The sequence below is a fragment of the Typopeltis vanoorti genome, chromosome 22 (genome assembly GCF_054136105.1).
Source record: "Typopeltis vanoorti isolate ZY-2024b chromosome 22, IOZ_Tvanoo_1.0, whole genome shotgun sequence".
In the NCBI taxonomy this organism is placed as follows: domain Eukaryota; kingdom Metazoa; phylum Arthropoda; class Arachnida; order Uropygi; family Thelyphonidae; genus Typopeltis; species Typopeltis vanoorti.
Window position 1 is genome coordinate 12799655 of NC_143570.1, and position 19888 is coordinate 12819542.

At 35.7% G+C, this 19888-nt stretch overlaps 1 protein-coding gene across 7 annotated transcripts in view; it reads right to left on the reverse strand.

The window, feature by feature from the left end:
- Positions 1-6911: 6911 nt before the first annotated feature.
- Positions 6912-19888, reverse strand: part of LOC150094164 (tight junction protein ZO-3-like) — a 528478-nt gene continuing 515501 nt past the window's right edge. For 6 of the 7 annotated variants that reach the window (XM_090411771.1, XM_090411769.1, XM_090411767.1 and 3 more), the window contains 2 exons: positions 13955-14017; positions 6912-8070 (listed from right to left, as the gene is read on the reverse strand). In XM_090411771.1, coding sequence (XP_090267897.1) covers positions 7338-8070; positions 13955-14017 — 796 coding nt within the window. In that variant the 3' untranslated portion in view covers positions 6912-7337. The remainder of the gene's footprint in view (positions 8071-13954; positions 14018-19888) is intronic. The other variant, XM_090411768.1, reaches the window with a different exon arrangement.

Here is a 19888-nt window from a genome sequence, read left to right on the forward strand (position 1 = left end):
CTTTGCAATCCCACCAAGGTGGTGGTGAGAAATCTGCAAGAGCAGGGGTACTAAGAATCTCGCAGAGGAAGGTAGACCACCATCTGGAAATCCAACTCTATTTATTGGTTCCTTCAACACTCAAACTCTGTCTTCCGACTCCCATATTGATTTCCTGCTTCAAGAACTGCAAATGTAAAGTTTGATGTCCTTGCTATTTGTGAAACCCAAAGAAGCTCTGAATTAACAGCAAAATGGAACAATGGCAACCAAATTTTCCTGGGAGCTTCAGATAATGCTACAAGGGCTGGAGGAGTTGGCTTCATCATAAACAGCTAACTAAAAATATTATTTCTTGCACAATCCATTCTGAACGACTAGGAACACTAAAATTAAAACTTGGAGAATCCATAACAATAAAAATAATAGTAGCCTACGCACCCACCTCAACAGCTGACAAAGAAGAAATAGAAAATTTCTATGAACACCTACGAGAAACATTACTGAAAAAAACAACATATACACAATTGTGTGTGGAGATTTCAACGCAAAGATTGGTACAGGATTTATTGAAGAAAAATACATTGGACCGTGGTGGAAAGGGGAAGGAAATGAACGAGGTGACCTCCTGGAAAAATTTGTAGAAGCAGAAAGGCTCTACATTATGAATAGTTTCTTTAAAAAGAGAACTGGAAAAAGATGGACTTGGCAGTCTCCAAATGGAGAGACAAGAAATGAAATTGATTTCATCCTAATAGATTGTAAAAAAATAATAAAAAATGTCGAAGTCATCAGGAAAACCTACTGTGACATTCATTCAGTCCAATAACACCCTCAAAATACGCAAAAAAAAAAAAAAACGCATATGAGGACAGTCCAACCATAAAAAACGCTCAAAACAGATAAACCCAGAAGAATTTAGAAAAAATGTGGAAGAAACCGACTGGAAATTAAAAAATGACATTGACAAAGATTTAACGAACTTTAACAATCAATTAATGAACTGCAAAGAAAGAACCTCGTATGAACTTCCTCCTAAGACCAGGGAACACCTATCAGCAAGAACAATAGAACTATTGAAGAAAAGAAGAATACTGAAAGATACAGGAAAAGACCGTCTAGAATATAAAATTATTTGTAAACAACTGAGGCAGAATATCAAAGATGACTATGACATATATAGACAAAATTGGCAGAAACAGCTAGGCTCCGCAGTAGCCTAAAAAAGTAGAAAAAGAAATAAATCTAAAGCAACCACTACCATCAGCCTTCATAGACAATCAAGGAAACAGACACACAAATAGAGGTGAAATGGAAAAAATAGTAAAATCGTTTTATGAGAACCTTTACTCATCTAAACATGTAATCACAGCTCCAGTACCAGACGAAAATTTGGAAATACCATCTGTCCTACCTGAAGAAGTAAAAATGGCTATCGACAATATGAAAAATGATTGATCACCAGGAATTGATGGTATAAAATCTGATGAATTAAAATGAGTGGACAAATACTCTTTAAAGCTTTAGCAGAAAGGTTTACCCGATATATACAATTTTAAGGAAAGTACCTACTGAATGGAAAACATCAGAGACCATAATTCTGCATAAAAAAGGTAATAAAGAAGACATCAGTAACTACAGACCCATCTGTCTATTAGCGCACACACATAAAATATTCGCCAGTCATCCTAAACCGAATAGAAACCTCCATCAACGAAAATAGCTGCAAAGAGCAGGTTGGTTTCAAAAAAGGCTTTTCAACAATGATCACATTCAAACTATTACTCAGCTAACAGAAAGATGCAGAGAATACCAGATCCCACTTTGTCTTCTTTTTATAGATTTTAAAAAGGCATTTGACACTGCTGAGCATAACTCAGTATTCCAAGCTTTAATAGAACAAGGTGTAGAAAAAGCATACATCCAACTCATAAAAGATATCTACAAAGAAGGCACAACAAATATCACCCTTTTCAATCACTGGATTAAAATTAACTTAAGTAGAGGAGTACGTCAGGGTGATGTCTTATCACCTAATCTCTTCACATCTACTCTGGACAGCATCATTCGAAAAATTGACATGAAAGATGGAATAAACATTGATGGTGAAATGTTAAATATCCTATTATTCGCCGATGATGCGGTATTATTTCACTCACATAGATATAGAATCAATGCTGAATAACATAAGCTATAACTGCCAAAAAATTGGACTGGAAATACACCTGGACAAAACAAGATGGATGAAAAACAAATACTGTAAAGATCATATAATCACTCTAGAATATCACACCATTGAAAAAGTTGAAGAATACATCTACCTCGGCCAGTCCATAAAAATGAATAATGATATATCAAATGAAATAGCAAGGAGAAAAAGAGCTGCTTGGATAGCCTTCAACAAAATAAAATCAACAATTACCAACCAAAACATAGATATAGAAATAAGAGCCCATCTTTTCAATAGGCACATTTTACCAGCATTAACTTATGGCAGTGAAACATGGAGCACAACTTTAAAAGAAGAACAAAGCTTAATAACAACTCAACGTGCAATAGAAAGAAGAATGTGCAATATAAACAAAACAGACCACGAAAGACACACAGAAATCAGGAAGAAGTCTAGCCTCACGGACATAATAAAAGCAATCTACAACAGCAAAAGAAGATGGGCAGGACATCTCGCCAGAATGAGAGACAACAGATGGACAGTCAGAATTACAAACTAGTATCTGAGAGATACCAAAAGAAAACCTGGAAGACCAAATGATTAAGAAAGTCGGAAGAAAATGGAGAAGAAAGGCCCAAGACAGGAATAGCTGGACTCTTTATAACCTGCAGTCATGGAGAAATCCTGACTGAAATCACAGGTCCGTCAAGGTAGGAAAGAACTTGACATTGTTAGCATTCAGCAATGTGTTACCAGATCTAATCTCAGGTAGCATGGCCACTTAAACAGAATGGAAGAGGAAATATTAGCTAAACAAGTGTTCTTCGTTAAGATGGTAGGAAAAAGGCCCAGAGGAAGACAAAGATATAGGATGGAAAGATGTTGGCTACCAAAGGAGGTTGATAAATATAGACCAAAGGAAAAGAGAGGGAGAGAGGAAGACTAGCTGCAAGATGAAAAGACCAGTGAAGCTGAAACAGGCAAATGCCTAATCCTTGAAAAGAAGAAGTAATACATATCTGATTCCTACTCCAAATTTGGATAAATATGGCTGCCTCACCATAATCTGGGTGATGATCATCTTGAGCCCTTCACAAAAACAAGGAAGATCCCATTAGCTAGGATCCTGCCTTTTATAGGTTGGTGTTTGTTTGACTTTCTATTTAATGTACCTGCATGCATATAGGTATTATGTATAAAGATATTATGTAAAAAAATGAAAATACAAAAAAAAAAAAATATATATATATATATATATAGCCCGTCCACGATACAAAATGGATTCTAGGTTTAAAAATAGCCTTTTGTGGGTGGGAGAAATACATCAAAAAAAATAAAATAAAATAAAAAATAAAAGTGCAAACCATCACTCTTAAAAAATTCCTTCCTTTTATCAAACTCATCTCAGACATTCATAAAATGAATACTCAGTTTAATTTCTTTACAAAAGTTTTTACACAATCCTGACATTTGCTATAATCACCCTTCTGTTTAATTCATCACTGTCAAATCTTGGTAGCACACTCGTGATCTTTACATTCACCATTATTAAGTCTTTCAAATCCTGTCTCACAGAAAATCTTTTGCTACCTGGATCATTCAGTCCTACTACTACAATAATCTCACTCACTCTATCCCTCTGCAACTTCAGAGCAGTTATATCCCTAACCTTTGACCCTAGATAACATGCTTTAATGACTCTACCATATTTCAGACCCCTAATTACAGAATCCCCATATAGCACTATATCTTTTTTCCTTCTTTTAATCTTCATGCCCTTTGCACTCATTGCTGCTTGCTTTTGTCCCTGTTCTTTTCTCACAATTGTACATTGTTCATTCCACACACACACATGCACTCACTTAACCCATTACTATATAATCTATCATTCTCAACCTCCTTCCCCTATACTTTCTATTCTAAAAGACATTAGATTATATTTGAATGCTGCAAGATAAGCTATACAAACTGGTTAGCAATTCACAATTATAAAATATATTCCAGTCATTTAAAAATGTCACAGGAGAACCTGTACAGCACAATTTACTCCACATGCCTCTGTCAGTTACATTTGGGTATGTTGTATTATGAAGGTATGCTTCCTAAGAGACTGATCGCACTTAAATAGTAGACAAACCACCAGATGCATATATCTCACAACTGCTCCAGCATTTAAATAAAGTCAAATAAAACAGGCAAAAACAGTAGATACATGTGAAATGGTCTAGATAATCTTTTGTTGCAACCTTTGCATCATGTGCAATACTAATAGCAATAGCATGACCTTCCTAAAGATGAATCTGATTATAGTTTCAGCATCAGAGTTAATGAGAATCATCAATATTATCGGAGAATGTAACCATAGAGCTAAATACAGATGAGCTATTCTGATACCTAGAAGTGACCAAAATAGTGAACTCAATTAAAGAGTATTTGTATATACAGCAGAGGAGAAGGGGATGACAGGAGAGGGATCTAAACTGGTACATCTGTCATAAGCATCAGTGTGAAATTGCAAGTCATTTTATCAAGTAGTTTTTTTATATAGCTCTCTGAAGCCAGAGTGTTGTCTGTATCCCTCGAAATGGATAAAACTGAGTATCGTGCGCCAAAAAAAAAAATTAATTCGAAGTTCATAAAAGTTTATGGGCACTCTTCTTTGTTTTTGACAATTAAGAAATGGGTTGCAGAGTTTAAACATGGCTGCACCAGCCTTGAAGATGATCCACGTGAAGGATATCCAAAAAAAAAAAGTGTAACAACACCAGAAATCATTGATCAAGTGCACGATGTGGTATTGGACGACTGGCGAGTCAAAGTGCGTGAAATTGCTGAGACTATAGGCATTTCAAAAGAACGTGTAGGATATATTTTGCATCAAGAATTGAAAATGAAAAAGCTTTGCACAAGATGGGTGCCACGTTTGCTCACAGCAGATCAAAAACGCACTCGCATGAAAATCTCTGAACAGTGCTTGGAATGTTTTAACAAGAATAAAACTGATTTTGTGCATCAATTTATAACTATGGATGAGACTTGGATTCACCAGTACACACCAGAATCCAAACAACAGTCAAAACAGTGGGCAGAAGCTGGTTGTTCAGCACCAAAGAAGACAAGGTCAAAACACCGGTGTTTTGGGATGATAAAGGCATTTTGTTTATTAATTATCTTGAAAAGGGTAAAACAATAACCAGGGAATATTATTCCGATCTTTTAACCAGACTAGATGAAAAAATTCGTGAGAAAAGACCAGGTTTGCAAAAGAAAAAAATCATCTTTCATCAGGACAATGCACCTTTCCCACAAAGGTGTTTTGGCAATGGGAAAATTAAGGGATCTTCACTATGAATTGTTGGAATATCCACCAGATTTGGTTCTTCTGACTTCTATCTCTTTCCAAAACTAAAAATCTTCCTCGTTTTTCTTCAAATCAAGAGGCTGTAGATGGGTATTTTGCAGATCTTACTGAGAACCACTACAGGGAAAGGATAATGGCAATGAAGCATTGCTGGAATAAATGTATTAGTCTTAAGGGAGATTATGTTGAAAAATAATTTTAAAATTATAAATTCATTTTTTCATTGTTAGGCCGAGAACTTTTCAGATCACCCACGTAATAAAAAAGGTCACTGTGAGTTCTATTCCCATATTTACTTTATATATATATATAAAATAAACACACACGCACATTTCTTAATGCAGCTGGCTCATCACTCCTGTGCTGTATCCCCTAAGGGCAAGTAGTTATGACTATAATCTGTGTGCGTTCACAGAGCTGGTTTGCCTGTTTTGAGTGATGAAAAACCTGAATTTCTGGGGGGGGGGGGCTCTTCTTCCACATGAGACCAGCTAACTCATCCACAGTTGAAAGAGACCGGATAAGGGTTCCTCATGTCATGGATGAGAATCGAATCCTGGACTTTCCAACCAAAGGGCTTCATCTATACTGACTGAGCTATATATATGCATATATATACACTGCTTTGAAATTAGTCACTGGATACCATATATATATATATATATACACACACACACACACACACACACACACACACACACACACAGGGTGGTTCAAAATTCCATGTACAAACTTTGAAGGGAGGTAGAGAACATCAAAATCAACCATATTCACATAGGAAAGCATGACCGGAAACACCACCCGAAATTGATAGGTTGCGCTGTTAGCCAGTGCTCCAGGTGAGCAATTGGGGCTCCTCATTCAAGCTTTTGACATCATCGAAAGCTTGAATGAGGATAAAATGCATCGTTTTACGCATGTAAAATGACGTGCATTTTATATTGGTTTTAATGTACGTCTTACATGCGTTTTAAAAAAACTGCCCACTGAGACAATTGGTCTCAGTGGGCAGTTTTCTTTGTGTATCTTTGGGAGACCATATAACCTTGGGATGAGTGGATGTAAAGAACAAACAAATATATTATTTTTCATTTTTTTTTTTTTACCAGAGGTCAGGTCAGGATAATGTAAATGATTAACAAAACATTTAGATTTAGCTTACTTTTGTGTAGTATCATGTAGCTTGTGTCCCTGTAGACATGTTTTTCCGATGATCTTGATAAAGATGACAAAATATCGAGTGTTTACTTAATTGTAAGTAAAGTAATTATCCCAACATGAATATGGAAAAATCAGCTGTTTAGAACATTTTGTATAGAGGTTTCTAACTTTTGTACACAACATTATAGCTTATATGTTTTGTAAAAATGGAAAGGAAATAAAGAACTTCCAAATACAAAACTTAACATTTTTTTAATAAGTATAAAGTAGCAATAAATATCCGTGTGTAAAATAAATCTTTATACACAGATGGCTTTTTACATTGAAGATAAGCAGCACCAGAAAAAAAGAAGTAGACGTGTTCTTTTTTCTTGTTAACAAATGATTTTAAAATGATGGATTCTTAATGTAACAGTTCTGGGGAAGATTATTATTTTACAGAATTTTTATAGAGGGGAAATATTTTACATTCTGTACAAATATAAGTTTCTTCTTCTTTATCAATGAGCACTCTTAAATTATATACAATGTTTTGGCAGTTCTATTTCAAAAATATTCTCACAGTCTCAGAATAATATGCAACTTTACAACATACACTGTATCTATTTTTAAATGTCACAAACAACTGTGAAACATTTTGTAAAAATGTGTGTGCTTTGGTTTACATCATTTTGGCCGGTCTGCTGTGAATGGAGGAGGAGGCATTCCCATAGGTGAACGGGAATCTGGCTTTTTGTAGAGTTCAAATGCACTTCCTCTATTTTCTCTATTGGAGAGATCTAGAAGACTGGATGGTGGAGGCAGCAAAGGAGGTGAAGCATGGTGATCATATGGAGGGGGATATGGTGGTTCTCTACGAGAGTTCACTCCAGAACGATAAGGGATGTTGTGATATGGTCCACTACCATTCACATGCATTGTTGGCCAAGATGGAGGGTTCCCCACAGCTTTGGTATATGACCTAATATCATAGTTTCTTTCCATACTGTTACCATGACCTAATTCAAATCCTCCATTATCAATATCTGGATAACCATGACGACTAGGGGTATTTATAGAATGATTGCGGTAACCATCATTAAGTCCATGGAGCTCTTCTTGAAGTGTTGGTGGAGGTGGTGGAGGTGAATGCCTAGGAGGAGGTACTGGATCAGCATTAGGATAACCCCTAGGTGTATAATAGGGAGGTTGCATCATAAATTCAGAACCATCCCTGCTACTCCTATTTTGTGCATAATGTAAAGGCATATTGGAGGGAGAAGACAGCTCATGTGTCATAGTTCGGCTAACCCCAGATAACTGAGGTTGTGAGGATGAATCATCATCATCATGTCTCCAAGGTCTTGGTTGATAATGAGCAGGCTTAGGAGGTGGCACTGGTCGTCCATCAGATAGTCTGCTAAAAGAGAAAATTATTTCAAGTCAGTAGAAGACCCAAAAAAGAGTTTCTTTGGCCATTCAAGAAGTCAATGTAGTATAATAAAAATTGGTTAATATTAAAATATTTCATTACATAATATTTGTACAAATAAAGCTTGCTATATTTTGTTTATGTAAATTTCCTATTAAAGTGCAACTCTATTGTCTGTGGCTGTGTCACCATTTTAGAATGTAAAAACATAAAAGAATGAAATAAGATTATTGCTGACATATGATTACTAAATTGCCAGGCCACTGAAGAAATCTCATATTAAAGCAATAACGAATTCTAAGGTTAATATTAAAAAAAAAAAAAAATTGTTCTGAAAGAAGTCGGTCTACTCATCTTGAATAAAGGCAGTCATTTCAGTGTTAAAATTCAAAGTATTCTGAGAGGCAAAAAATGACTTGCAGAAAAGACTCTAGAACTTAAGATGACAGAGAATAGTCTTTGTTTTTCTTCTATCAATCCTTGGCTAATGTCATGGCTAGTTAGTTCACACACGGAACATTCTACAGACCTATCACCATTTTGGTCACTCATCCCTGGGTCCATTGCTGTTTTATATGTACATTAATCATACAGGGAATAATTTGAGAAGATCCTGCAGGATAATTTAAATTGATTGAAGTCTTCTTTTAAATCATGACAATATAGCTTCCAGCAGACACTTATAACACAGAATGATAAGAAAATAATTAATATTTATTAACTTATTAGCTGATATCTTCAGAGGGCAAAGAACAGTTTGCCACAGTACACAAAACAACAACAATTTGGTATAACAGTGGGACTAGTTTTAAAAAAATTGTAACGGACAATACAAGGAACTAAAATCCTAATTAGGTGCCATCTCTGTTGGAAAAAGAGAGAAAACATTAATTAGATCTCTAAAAAATGACTGTCTCCCAGATTTTTGGTAAATTTATACAGCCATATTTGTTGAGGCTTGGAGTATGTTTTAAAGCTACTGATCTCTCTCTGACTTATAATGACTTCTGTGTAGCACTTTTGTTTTCTTCTATTTAATCCTGTGTGAAGGGGTATCCAAGGCAGGTCTGCTAAACCCAACTTGCCATAATGATAGTGCCAAATGTATTTTTTATGTTCATCAAGGCAGATATCATTCCATGTCCATAGTAAGCCAGGTCACAAGAACAGGGCAGTTCATAAACTCCTGGAAGTAAAAAGAAGAGAGTTTGCCCTTAGGTGAATGGATGAAAGTTGCCAATTTGACATATGGTTTAAATATAGTGCATTAGGTGATCTTTGTTAAGCACTCTAGATATCGTTTCAGATGTGCCTTGAATGTATGGGATGTGCTTAATAAATATCAGCTATACACCATATGTCAAATTGGCAACTCTCATCCATTCACCTAAGGACAAACTCTCTTCTTTATCACATGGGCTAGCAGACCACGTGTTGGCCCTTCAAACAAGATCAAATGGAAGAAAACAAAAGTGCTGCAAAGAAGTCATAAGTCAGAAAGATTGTTTTTGGAATCCATAGTACTTTTAAAACATACTCCAAACCTCAACAAGTATGGCTGTATAAGTTTATCAAAAATCTGAGAGACAGTCATTTTAAGATCTAATTAATACTTGTTTTCTCTCTTTTTCCAACCTAGATGACACCTCATTAGGACTTTAGTTCCTTGTGTTGTCTGTTACAATTTTTTTAAAACTAGTCCCGCTGTTATACCAAATTGTTGTTGTTTCGTGTACTGTGACAAACTGTTCTTGTGCTCTGAAGATGCTGAATCTAATACCAGCAAAATATCAGCTAATAAGTTAATAAATATCGATTATTTTCTTATCACTCTGTGTTGTAATCAATACCATGAAAAATAAATTAACATGTAATGGCAACACATAAGCCTTTCCACTTAAGACTAGTAATCATATATCTTAATTTCACATAAATTCCCTTCTGCATAGACTTCCTTAAGTGGATGAAAATAAATCTCATTCACAATGACATCTTCAGACCAAATCCCAAATACTTGGTCTTTGTTATGGAGGTCATCTCAACACGTGCTGCCTGAGATGACTATTCCTCAAGAATTCCAGTCTTCAGTTTCCTTATTTATGACTGTCAGTTTGTTGCAATGGTATGACATATATGAGAAGAAATGGAATGTAATAAACTGGCATATGAGGTTACTTTGATGGTATAATGATGATGATGGACTGACAGAAGAGGATATTTTTACAGGTAAAGAATGTAATGGATTCAGGGAGAACAGACAAGATAAGGAGGGAGAGGAGTACTACTAATGACTGTAGTGGAATTAAATCCAATCAGAGTAGAAATCTCCAATGGTGGAGGTAGTATGAGTAATATATTGGTTCAAGGCTGTTTGGTGTGATATAGAGGACAAAATACACACTTGGCTCCTACAAAGCAGCATAGACAAAAATCTTTCTTATGGACACAAGGAGGATCATCATTATGAGGTGATGCAGTAAATTATATATCAACTGATATCTCTGGTGTCATCAAGGTACTGGAAATGCTGTAATGTTGGTTATGAATCTCATCCAAAGGTGGGTAGACTGAACAAGGATCCTATATAGATAACTTTTCTTTTTTTTTTTTTTTTTGCCATTTTATTAACGTATGCTAAGTTGGGGTGAGTGATAAGGGGCATATCTGATACAGAATATGCCCCTTACGTTTTTTTTTTAAAGATAAATCTTGCTTTAGCAATCTGCTTATCTTCTATAATAGAGTGACAGTAGAATTAGATAAAAGGGGAACGGGTATACCACAATACTTCTGGTCTTGGCAAAGCATTTTTTGACAGGATTCCACACTGCAGGCTGTTTTACAAATTCAAGAGGATGAGTCCACATTGTAAAAATTTGTGACATGGATAGGAGAGCAGCTGACTAACAGGTATCAGAAAGTAATACATGAAGGTATCGAGTCAAAGAACATCAGGGCACTACAGGGTTCTGTTCTTGGACCATTATTGTTTTACTTGTACATTAATGAGACTATAATTGTACATTAATGATCTAGAAGGTAATATCGTTATCTTCTGATAATGCATTCTAAGTTGGGGTGAGTGATAAGGGATATATCTGATACAGAATCTCTTCACACTGATAAACACACTAATTCTATGGGAAAATGTTAATGGGTGGCAGTATGTTTCTATGTGCAATGGCCTCATTGCAAGCAGAGTATTATGTTAATAGTATCATATCAGATACTTGCAATGTTAAAGAGAACACTAATATGCAAGAAAAAGGAATATATTCTCCAACTTTGCAATGCTTTTGACAAGATTACATCTGAAGTACTGTGCATAGATATGGTCACTAAATTGAGTAACTGTTGTAATAAATTTGGTATGAAACTCAGCAATGAAAAGAAAGACAATGAAAATAAGCAGAAACACTGACAACATCAACTGCATCCTGAATGGAGAACCTACAGAACAAGTAAAAAAAATTCAGCTATTTAGGCACAATTTTTAAGGAAGATCTCAAATTAAATATGGAAATAGCAAAATTAGCAAAGCTGGTATGGTAGGAAGTCAACTGACATTTGTATGGAATAAGAGAGAAATTAATCAAAACACTAAACTAGATATATACAAATTGTTCAAACCAATTTTAACTTATGGATCTGAGAGCTGGGTTAGAAAGAAAATACTTGGTCAAAGAATGGGGACCACAGATATGAGAGATCTAAGAAAAGATTAGAGGAGTGAGCAGATGGCATCAATGACAGTATAATATTAAAAATTAGGATATTAGGAAAAAAACCTGGCATTAACATTCAGGATGAATTAGCAGAACTAATCTTCAGTGGTATGGTCGCTTAAAGAGAATGGTAGAGGGAAGGTTAGCAAAACAAGTGTCCTTTACTAGGATTTCTGGAAAAAAATAACCAGAAGAAGACCTGATCTAGGTGGAATGATACAGTACAAAATGTCTTAAAAGACAGAAATATAAGATCAGATAATATAGGATTCTTGACAATTAACATTAATTTACAGAGAAAATGTTGATAGGAAGTCAGTAATGTAACTTTTCATGTAGTACTATCATAATATTCTGTATAACTCCCTGAGGATACATATCAATTGATGAAGTTTCTCTACAGAGAATAATATATATTTTATCATGCAGAGGATTCTGATAGAAGAGGTTAAAAAAGAACTGAAAATATCTATCACTTTTAATAGTACATATTACTTTGCTATGTGTGTATTTATTCTTCTAGTTGAAATAAACTGTCGGACTAAGTTGTTTTAAGCAAACTGTCATCTCTTAGTACTTAAATATGCAGTTTACTTTTATGGATCTAACTTGAAAGTGATCATAAGCCTTACTTTCATAGTCAATTTAGCATATGCAAATTTCAGTGAGCAGATGACAAGGAAATTGTGCACGAATGCCCATACAATGTGAAAAACAGATTTTGAATGCAGCACAACTGAAAATATGCTGATAAAAGTATCATGGAAACTGAGATAACGTAGCGAGATTCTCAAAAACAACACTTATTAAGAATAGTCTAACAACCAGAAAGCATCCAGTTAATGGCAGTCTTGTAGTTGGAGATGTTGATGTGAGGTTCAGTTTTATGTTACAAGAATCAGACAGATGGACCACAATCAGTCAAATGGATGATACACCAGTGGTTATAAAGGAATAAAGGAGCATATTGGAAATGAATGCATTGCACCCTGTCATGAATAGGATGTATCAAAAAAATGACCTCCCCAAGTTTCAATGATGACAGCTAAAAGCAAATAGTTACAGTAGGGAGAGGAACACTGATACTGGATTCTCTCTCACACACACAAACGTTTTTTCATCTCTTCTATCTAAAGATGGGTTGAGATCCTTGGGGATTTTACAATAATTTTCTCAATACAGCTGGCTTACCATTCCTCTTCTGCCTAAGGAAAGATGCTTTAGCTTTATGTCTATAGATATGTCTGTTTACAGGGCTGGTTTGCCTGCTGGTAGGAGGAAAAAATGCTGTCAGCTAAAAGCAAATCATCAGTTACAGGGGAACAGAAGTAACATACAAACTAGGTCATTCCAGAAAGAGGACAGACTGAGCTGTGGTAATGGCTCTTCCTAGACACTTGAGAAGTGAAAAAAGTTCACCTGGTCTGATGAATTCTAATTGCACTTGTTTCATGCTGAAGCAGGGCTAGAGTACAGCAACAGCAGCATGAATTAATGTACCTATCATCCAAACTGATAACAAATACAGGTTGGTAGCAGGTGGTGTGAGGAATATTTTCTTGCATATATCAAGCACACATTTTCTGATACTAGCAGAACAATAACTGAATGTTCACAGTTTATCCATATGTAACAGTTATCCAGATAATGTGCCAGGATAAGATCATTCAAGAATAGTTCCAGGAGTATCAGGATGAAGTTTAACATACTTCAGCTTAATTTGAAATACTGAAGGATGCAATTGAGTCTACATGGACCAGCATCCCTACAGAATGCACTCTGCAGCTTTTGTAGTCACTGCTCCAGTGAACCGAGGTTGTCCCAACAGTCATACAATTCAGAAAAACCATTTAAAATAATCAGCACTTTCAAGGATCCAGATAATAGTGAATGAACATGCATTTTTATGTATAGCCATCTTATTATGCCTAATTGTACAAAAAACAATAAAAAGATTTATATTGAGTTAATAAGTATAAGATTTACATGATAGAATATTAGAAATATCAGCACTCAGTAAATAAATATATTATTTATTTTCTTATGCTGTGAATTAAACTTTGATAAAAAAAACAACAACTCAATATTAGAAAATCAGTTTATAAAGACAGTCTAATAATTAAAGATAAAAACAATGTCATGATTACCTCAACTGATAGTTTGTAGGCTTAGGTGGCGGTGAAGGAGGTGGTGGTCTTTCATCTTGTTGCCTATGGAATCACATAAAGTAATTTTTCTTTCTCATTTGCCTTATAAAATATCTTAGTAAATAAATAGTTCAGTTTTTTTTTCTTATTTATATTAATTTCAGATATAGGAACTGGCCACTAGAGGTGCAGTAAGGTGTGTAGTGTTGGTAAAGAGCTTCGGAAAAGATGTGTATATTGAGTAATAATTGGCAATATTTCTTGAATTTTAGTGTTCTACTATTTATTTTTGAGAATGAAGTGTGTCTGTGCGATTTATTAAATTGCTAGATTTATTATTTATTAAACAGAACACAATGGTGATACTCACAGGTGAACTATGCATGCGTTGACTGGTGCCACTAGGCGAGTGTGGCGAAAATCAAGTGGCATTAACAAAATAGATTTTTTGAAATTGATTCAATGTCGTGAGTGTAATATGTATACATGTCAGAGTGTAAGAAATGTGTTTGTGGAGAGAATGGATGGGATATGAGGGAAAGTATGGATTTGTAGGAAGCTCAATATATTATTAGACCATGAGACAATGAATGTGAAACAGAATGAAAAGATAAAAGATAGTGTAAATGAAAGCAACAGAAATTAAATGAAAGCTAGTGAAACTGAGGGAGTGAAAGAATGCAAAAATGTAGAAGGCAAAATTAGCAAAAGTAAGAATGTAGAAGCGAAAGTTAGTGATAAGTGAGCGAAAGAAGATATGAAAGAGGAAATGGTGCAACCTCCCATTCTACGGTGCAGTAGAATGGGAGGTTGAAAGGCTAAGGGAGTGACAGAGAGTGAAATTGTCAAAAAGGCAAGATTTGATGAAACAGTTGTTGAAAATGAAAACTGAAATAAGGAATTTGTGAAGTGATTATAAGACATATCATCATCATCGGTGGCTATAACAAACAAGTGCCCACGGCCTTCCAGGTATCCTTGGACTTCTCAACTGTAATACGAGGATAAGGTAGTTACCTCCTATGCCTTCAAGTATTCTTGTCTGTAAATTGCATGTGTTCTACTTGCTGGCTTGTTTGTTTTGAGGGATGAAAAACCCAAGTTTCCAGATGAAAAAACCCTCCACCTCCATATGAGACTGGCTAACTCACCTTTCGTTGAAAGAGACCAGAAAGGTTCCTCACATTATGGATAGGAATCAAACCCAGGTCTTTCCGACCAAAGGGCTTCATCCATACTGACTGAGCTATGGAGGCTATATAAGATGTTTGGTGGAAACTAATCAAAGTGCGCAAAGGATCAGAATGAAAGAAAAAAAAGGATAAAAGAGGTGACAAGTGACTCCAGTATAGCAGTGTATGGAGATTCCATAGTTATAGAATTAGATAATGAGAGAATCCATAAGGTCTTCTATCCAGGAGGGAGAATGAACAGGACAATGCAGGTGTGGACATGAGAAGAAAACGAGCAAGAGAACTAGTGGTGGTCGTGGGGACAAATATCAGGAGGTTATTGAGAAGAGTGAAAGAAAACAGTGTAGTGGGAAAGGTTGTCAGTGTGTTGCCAATGTACGACAATGATGAGTTGATATGGAAAGCTGGAATCATGAATGCTATGCTAGCAGAGCTGTGTCAGGAGAAGAGAGTACAGTTTGTGGATATATGGCATGTGTTTTAAAGAAGAAAGGAATTATACAGGTGTGATGGGTTGCATTTAAATGGCTTTGGAGTGAGTGTCCTGGAGAAAGTGATACTAAATGGAAGTACAGTGTGTGCTGCATGAAATAGATCAAAAGTAAGAGTGAAAGATCTGGAGAATGGTATTCAAGAGATTGGAGTGCTTGGAAGTGCAAACAATGGTAGTGTGAGAGAAGGGAGAATGGGAGTACAAGAGGAACAGGGAGAGACTCAGCAGATATATGTGTTAAGTGGTGATAAAAGTGATTTGGCTGGGGCTGGTGTGGTGGAGAAATCACAACCAATCAGTGGCTTGGATAAGACCAATTATAGATCCAAAAATGAACTGCTGTGTTTGCTTACAAATGCCAGAAGCATCAGAAATAAAGAGGATGAAATGGTTTCATTGATTGATTTTATTCAATCTAAAATCATTGGAATAAGTAAAACATGGTTGAAAGCATATGATATTGTAACAGGAATAGAAATGGAAGGATAGGATACAGTATTTTTCACAAGGATAGAAAAGACAAGAAGGTAGGGGGAATTAAGTCCACATAAGGTAGACATGAAAGAGGGAAATAGTGGCACTGGTTATAAAGGAATGTGGTGTAATGTGGAAGTTTTCAGGAAGACATTTAGTTGGATGATGCTATAGGTCAGGGAATGTGGAGGGTGGTGATGAAGAAATGTATAAACAACTTGGATCAGAGAACAAAGGAAGGGTAATTATTATGGATAATTTTAATTATGGCGATATTGATTAGAATGAAGAGATAGCATTTGGAAATAAGGAAATGAATTTTTTGAGATATAACTATCTCAGGCAGCATGTAAAGCAGGGCACGTGAGGATCGAGAGTTTTAGATCTGATCATATCGTAGAATGTAATTGGGAGTGGCGTTTCACACTTTCCTCCAGTTGGTGAGAGCAATCATGAAGTGATCACCTGGGTTGTGGCTAGTCATATGTGGACTTCTATGAGGAAAGGATATATGCAATTATAAGGATGGAACGAGGAGTTCAATGGTAAGGGAATAAATGCTACTTGACAACTGACAAAGAAAGAACAGCATCAATGTGTGAATGTATTCTGAAGGCCAAAAGTAGGTGTAAATTGGATGAATGAGGGGGGGGGGGGAGGGGTTTGACATGAAATCTGCAAGAAAGTACTTTGGAGGCAGCACCAGATGAATAATGGTAATAATCAGTTACAAAGGTGCAGTATGACCAGAAATTTACAAACCAGGTGAAGAAAAACTCTACAGTTTTTTAGATATCTGGCAAGTAGAAGGAAGAATGATCACGGTAAGATGATCTTAATCTATGAAATTGGTTTAATGATAACTGCTACAGAAGACATTGTTGAGATATTCAGTGATCTATTCATCATCATCAAATTCCTGCCATGTACCCTCAATGGGTGTACAGGATATGATAGTACTACATGAAAAATTTACATCATTACTAACTTACTATCTACAATTTTCCTCTAAATCAGTCTCTTACTTGTCCAGACTCTAATATTATCAGATCTTATATTTCTAGCGTCTAAGGCACTTTGTACCATATCAATCCACCTATATCTTGATCTAGGTGGATTGATATGGTACAAAGGGTTGTTTTCCTGCCAACCTGGCAGAGAACACTTGTTTTGCTAATCTTTCCTCGCCCATTCTGTTTAAGTGACCATACAACCTGAGATTAGCTCTGCTAATGCATTCCTGGATGCCGACAATGTCAAGTTCTTTCCTAATATCCTCATTTTTAATATGATATTGCCATCTGTTCATGCCTCTAATCTTTCTCAGGACTCTCATATCTGAGGTCTCTAGTCTGTGGTCAAGTGTTTTACTTCTAAACCAGCTCTCAGATCCATAAGTTAAAACTGGTTTGAACACTGTCTTGTATACAACTAATTTAGTGTTCCAACTAATTTCTCTCTTACTCCATATGAATTTATTCAATTGACTTCCTACCATACCAGCTTTGTTGATTCTGTTGTCTATTTCTATATTTAATTTACCATCTTCACTAAAAATTGTGCCTAAGTAGCTGAAATGTTTTACTTTTTCCACAGGTTCTCCATTCACAACACAGTTGACATTTTCAATGATTCTACCTATTTTCATTGTCTTTGTCTTTTTATTGCTGACCTTCATACCATATCTATTACAACAGTTATTCAATTTAGTCAGTGAATCTTGCAGACTTGTAGCGGATTTATTTAGAAGTATAACATCATCCACATAAAGCAAAGAGCTGACATTAACATCTCCAATTTTGATATCATGTTTAATACCACTCTCCTTCACAATGCGGTCCATATAGATAATGAATAACAGAGGGGACAATGCACATCCCTGTCTCACACCAGATTTAACATTAAACCATCTTCCTGTACTTCCTTCAATTCTAACCTGACTTACAACTCAAATAAAGACTAAGTATTGCTTGATATATGCACCATTGACACCATATAACTGTAGCGTATTGAATAGCTTCTCTTTTGACACCTTGTCATATGCCTTTTCCAAATTGACAAAACTTAAATACAGATCTTTGTTATATTCCCATGATTTCTCCACTATTTGTCATAAAGTGAAAATCTGATCCTGACAGCCTCTATTTGACCTGAATCCAGCTTGATCTTCACCAAGCTTTTCTTCCACAATTCTTCTCAACAGTTTCTCAAGTATACTTGCATAAATCTTACCAGGAACACTCAGTAGGGAAATACCTCTGTAATTCTCACATTCAGTTTTATTTCCCCTTTTTATATGTGGGTACTATGAGAGCTCTACTCCAATCATTGGGAATTTGTCCCTCTGTCCAGGCATTCTGAACTATGCAGTGCAGCCACTGTAAGACTTTTATACCACCATACTTCAGCATTTCTGGTCGAATATCATCTACTCCTTCTGCCTTTCCACATTTCAAGCCTTTGATAGCTTTTTCTACTTCAAGTATGGATATATCCTGACTGCATGCCTGGTCAGTGTTTTTTACCACTGTGCTGTCATCACTGCCTTTTTGATTTAGCAGTTTTTCAAAGTAATTACTCCATATGTCAAGGATATCTTTTTCTCCCGTTTTCATGTCACCTTTATCATCTCTAACTCCTTTTACATCACTCTTTCCTCCATTCCTAAGCTTCTTCAACAACCTCCAGAATATTTTGCCACCTTCTTGATATTTATTTTTTATGTTCTTGCCAAAGTCCTCCCATGACTTTTGTTTAGCTAGTTTACACACTGTTTAGCTTTCTTACATTTCTCTCTGTATTCTCTAAGAGCACAAGCTGACTTATTTGCCAGGATCTTTTGATATGCTTTCTTCTTTTCCTTCACTGCCTCTTTAACTTCCTGTGTCCACCATGGAGTTCTAATTTTTCTATCCTTGCAGTCAACTTCACCACATGCCTCTCTAGCTGAATCAATCAGGGTTTTCGTCAAGGCTTGTCACTGAATCTCCAAGGTTTGGTACCTGTTTTCAAATTCTTTCATTTTTTTCTTCAATAATCTTTGTGTATTTTAATCTACAGTTCACATCTGAGAGTTGCTCAATTTTTACTCGCTTTAAAACTTTCTTACATGTCATTCTTTTCAATATGAAATTCAATTTTATTCTGCTCAAGACCAAATAGTGATTGCTTCCAATTTCAAATCCTCTGTACACTCTGGTGTCCTGCACCATGGAGAAAACATCACTATCAACAATAACATAGTCAATGAGACTTTTCTTATTCCTTGCCTCTTCTCTCCATGTGAATTTGTGCACATTTTTCTGTTGGAACATGGTGTTAGTAATAACCAGTCATCCTGAGCAGAAATACAACAGATATTTGCCATTATTATTAGCTTTGCTCTTTTCTGCAAATTTTCCCAAAATATTTTTGATGTCTGACAATCACTTTCTATGCTGCTATTTAGATCCCCAACAAGGACCAACTTTTCCTTTTTCATTGTGTCAGTTGCTTTCTCTAGATCTTCAAAAAAATCCTCCACTTCTACCTTAGTAGAATCTTTTGTGGGACCATAGGCACAAATAAGTCTCATTGTCCAGTTCCCGATTCTCATATTTGCCCACATTACTCTACTTGAGACTGACTGCCATTCAAGAAGATTAGCCTCGTATTTAGTGTTGAATACTATGGCTACTCCTTCTTTTCCTTGATTGTCATTGCATGAATATAACATTTTGTATTTATTGCTCAGAAAGATCTCACCAGTTTTTGTCTTTTTTGTTTCAGTCACCC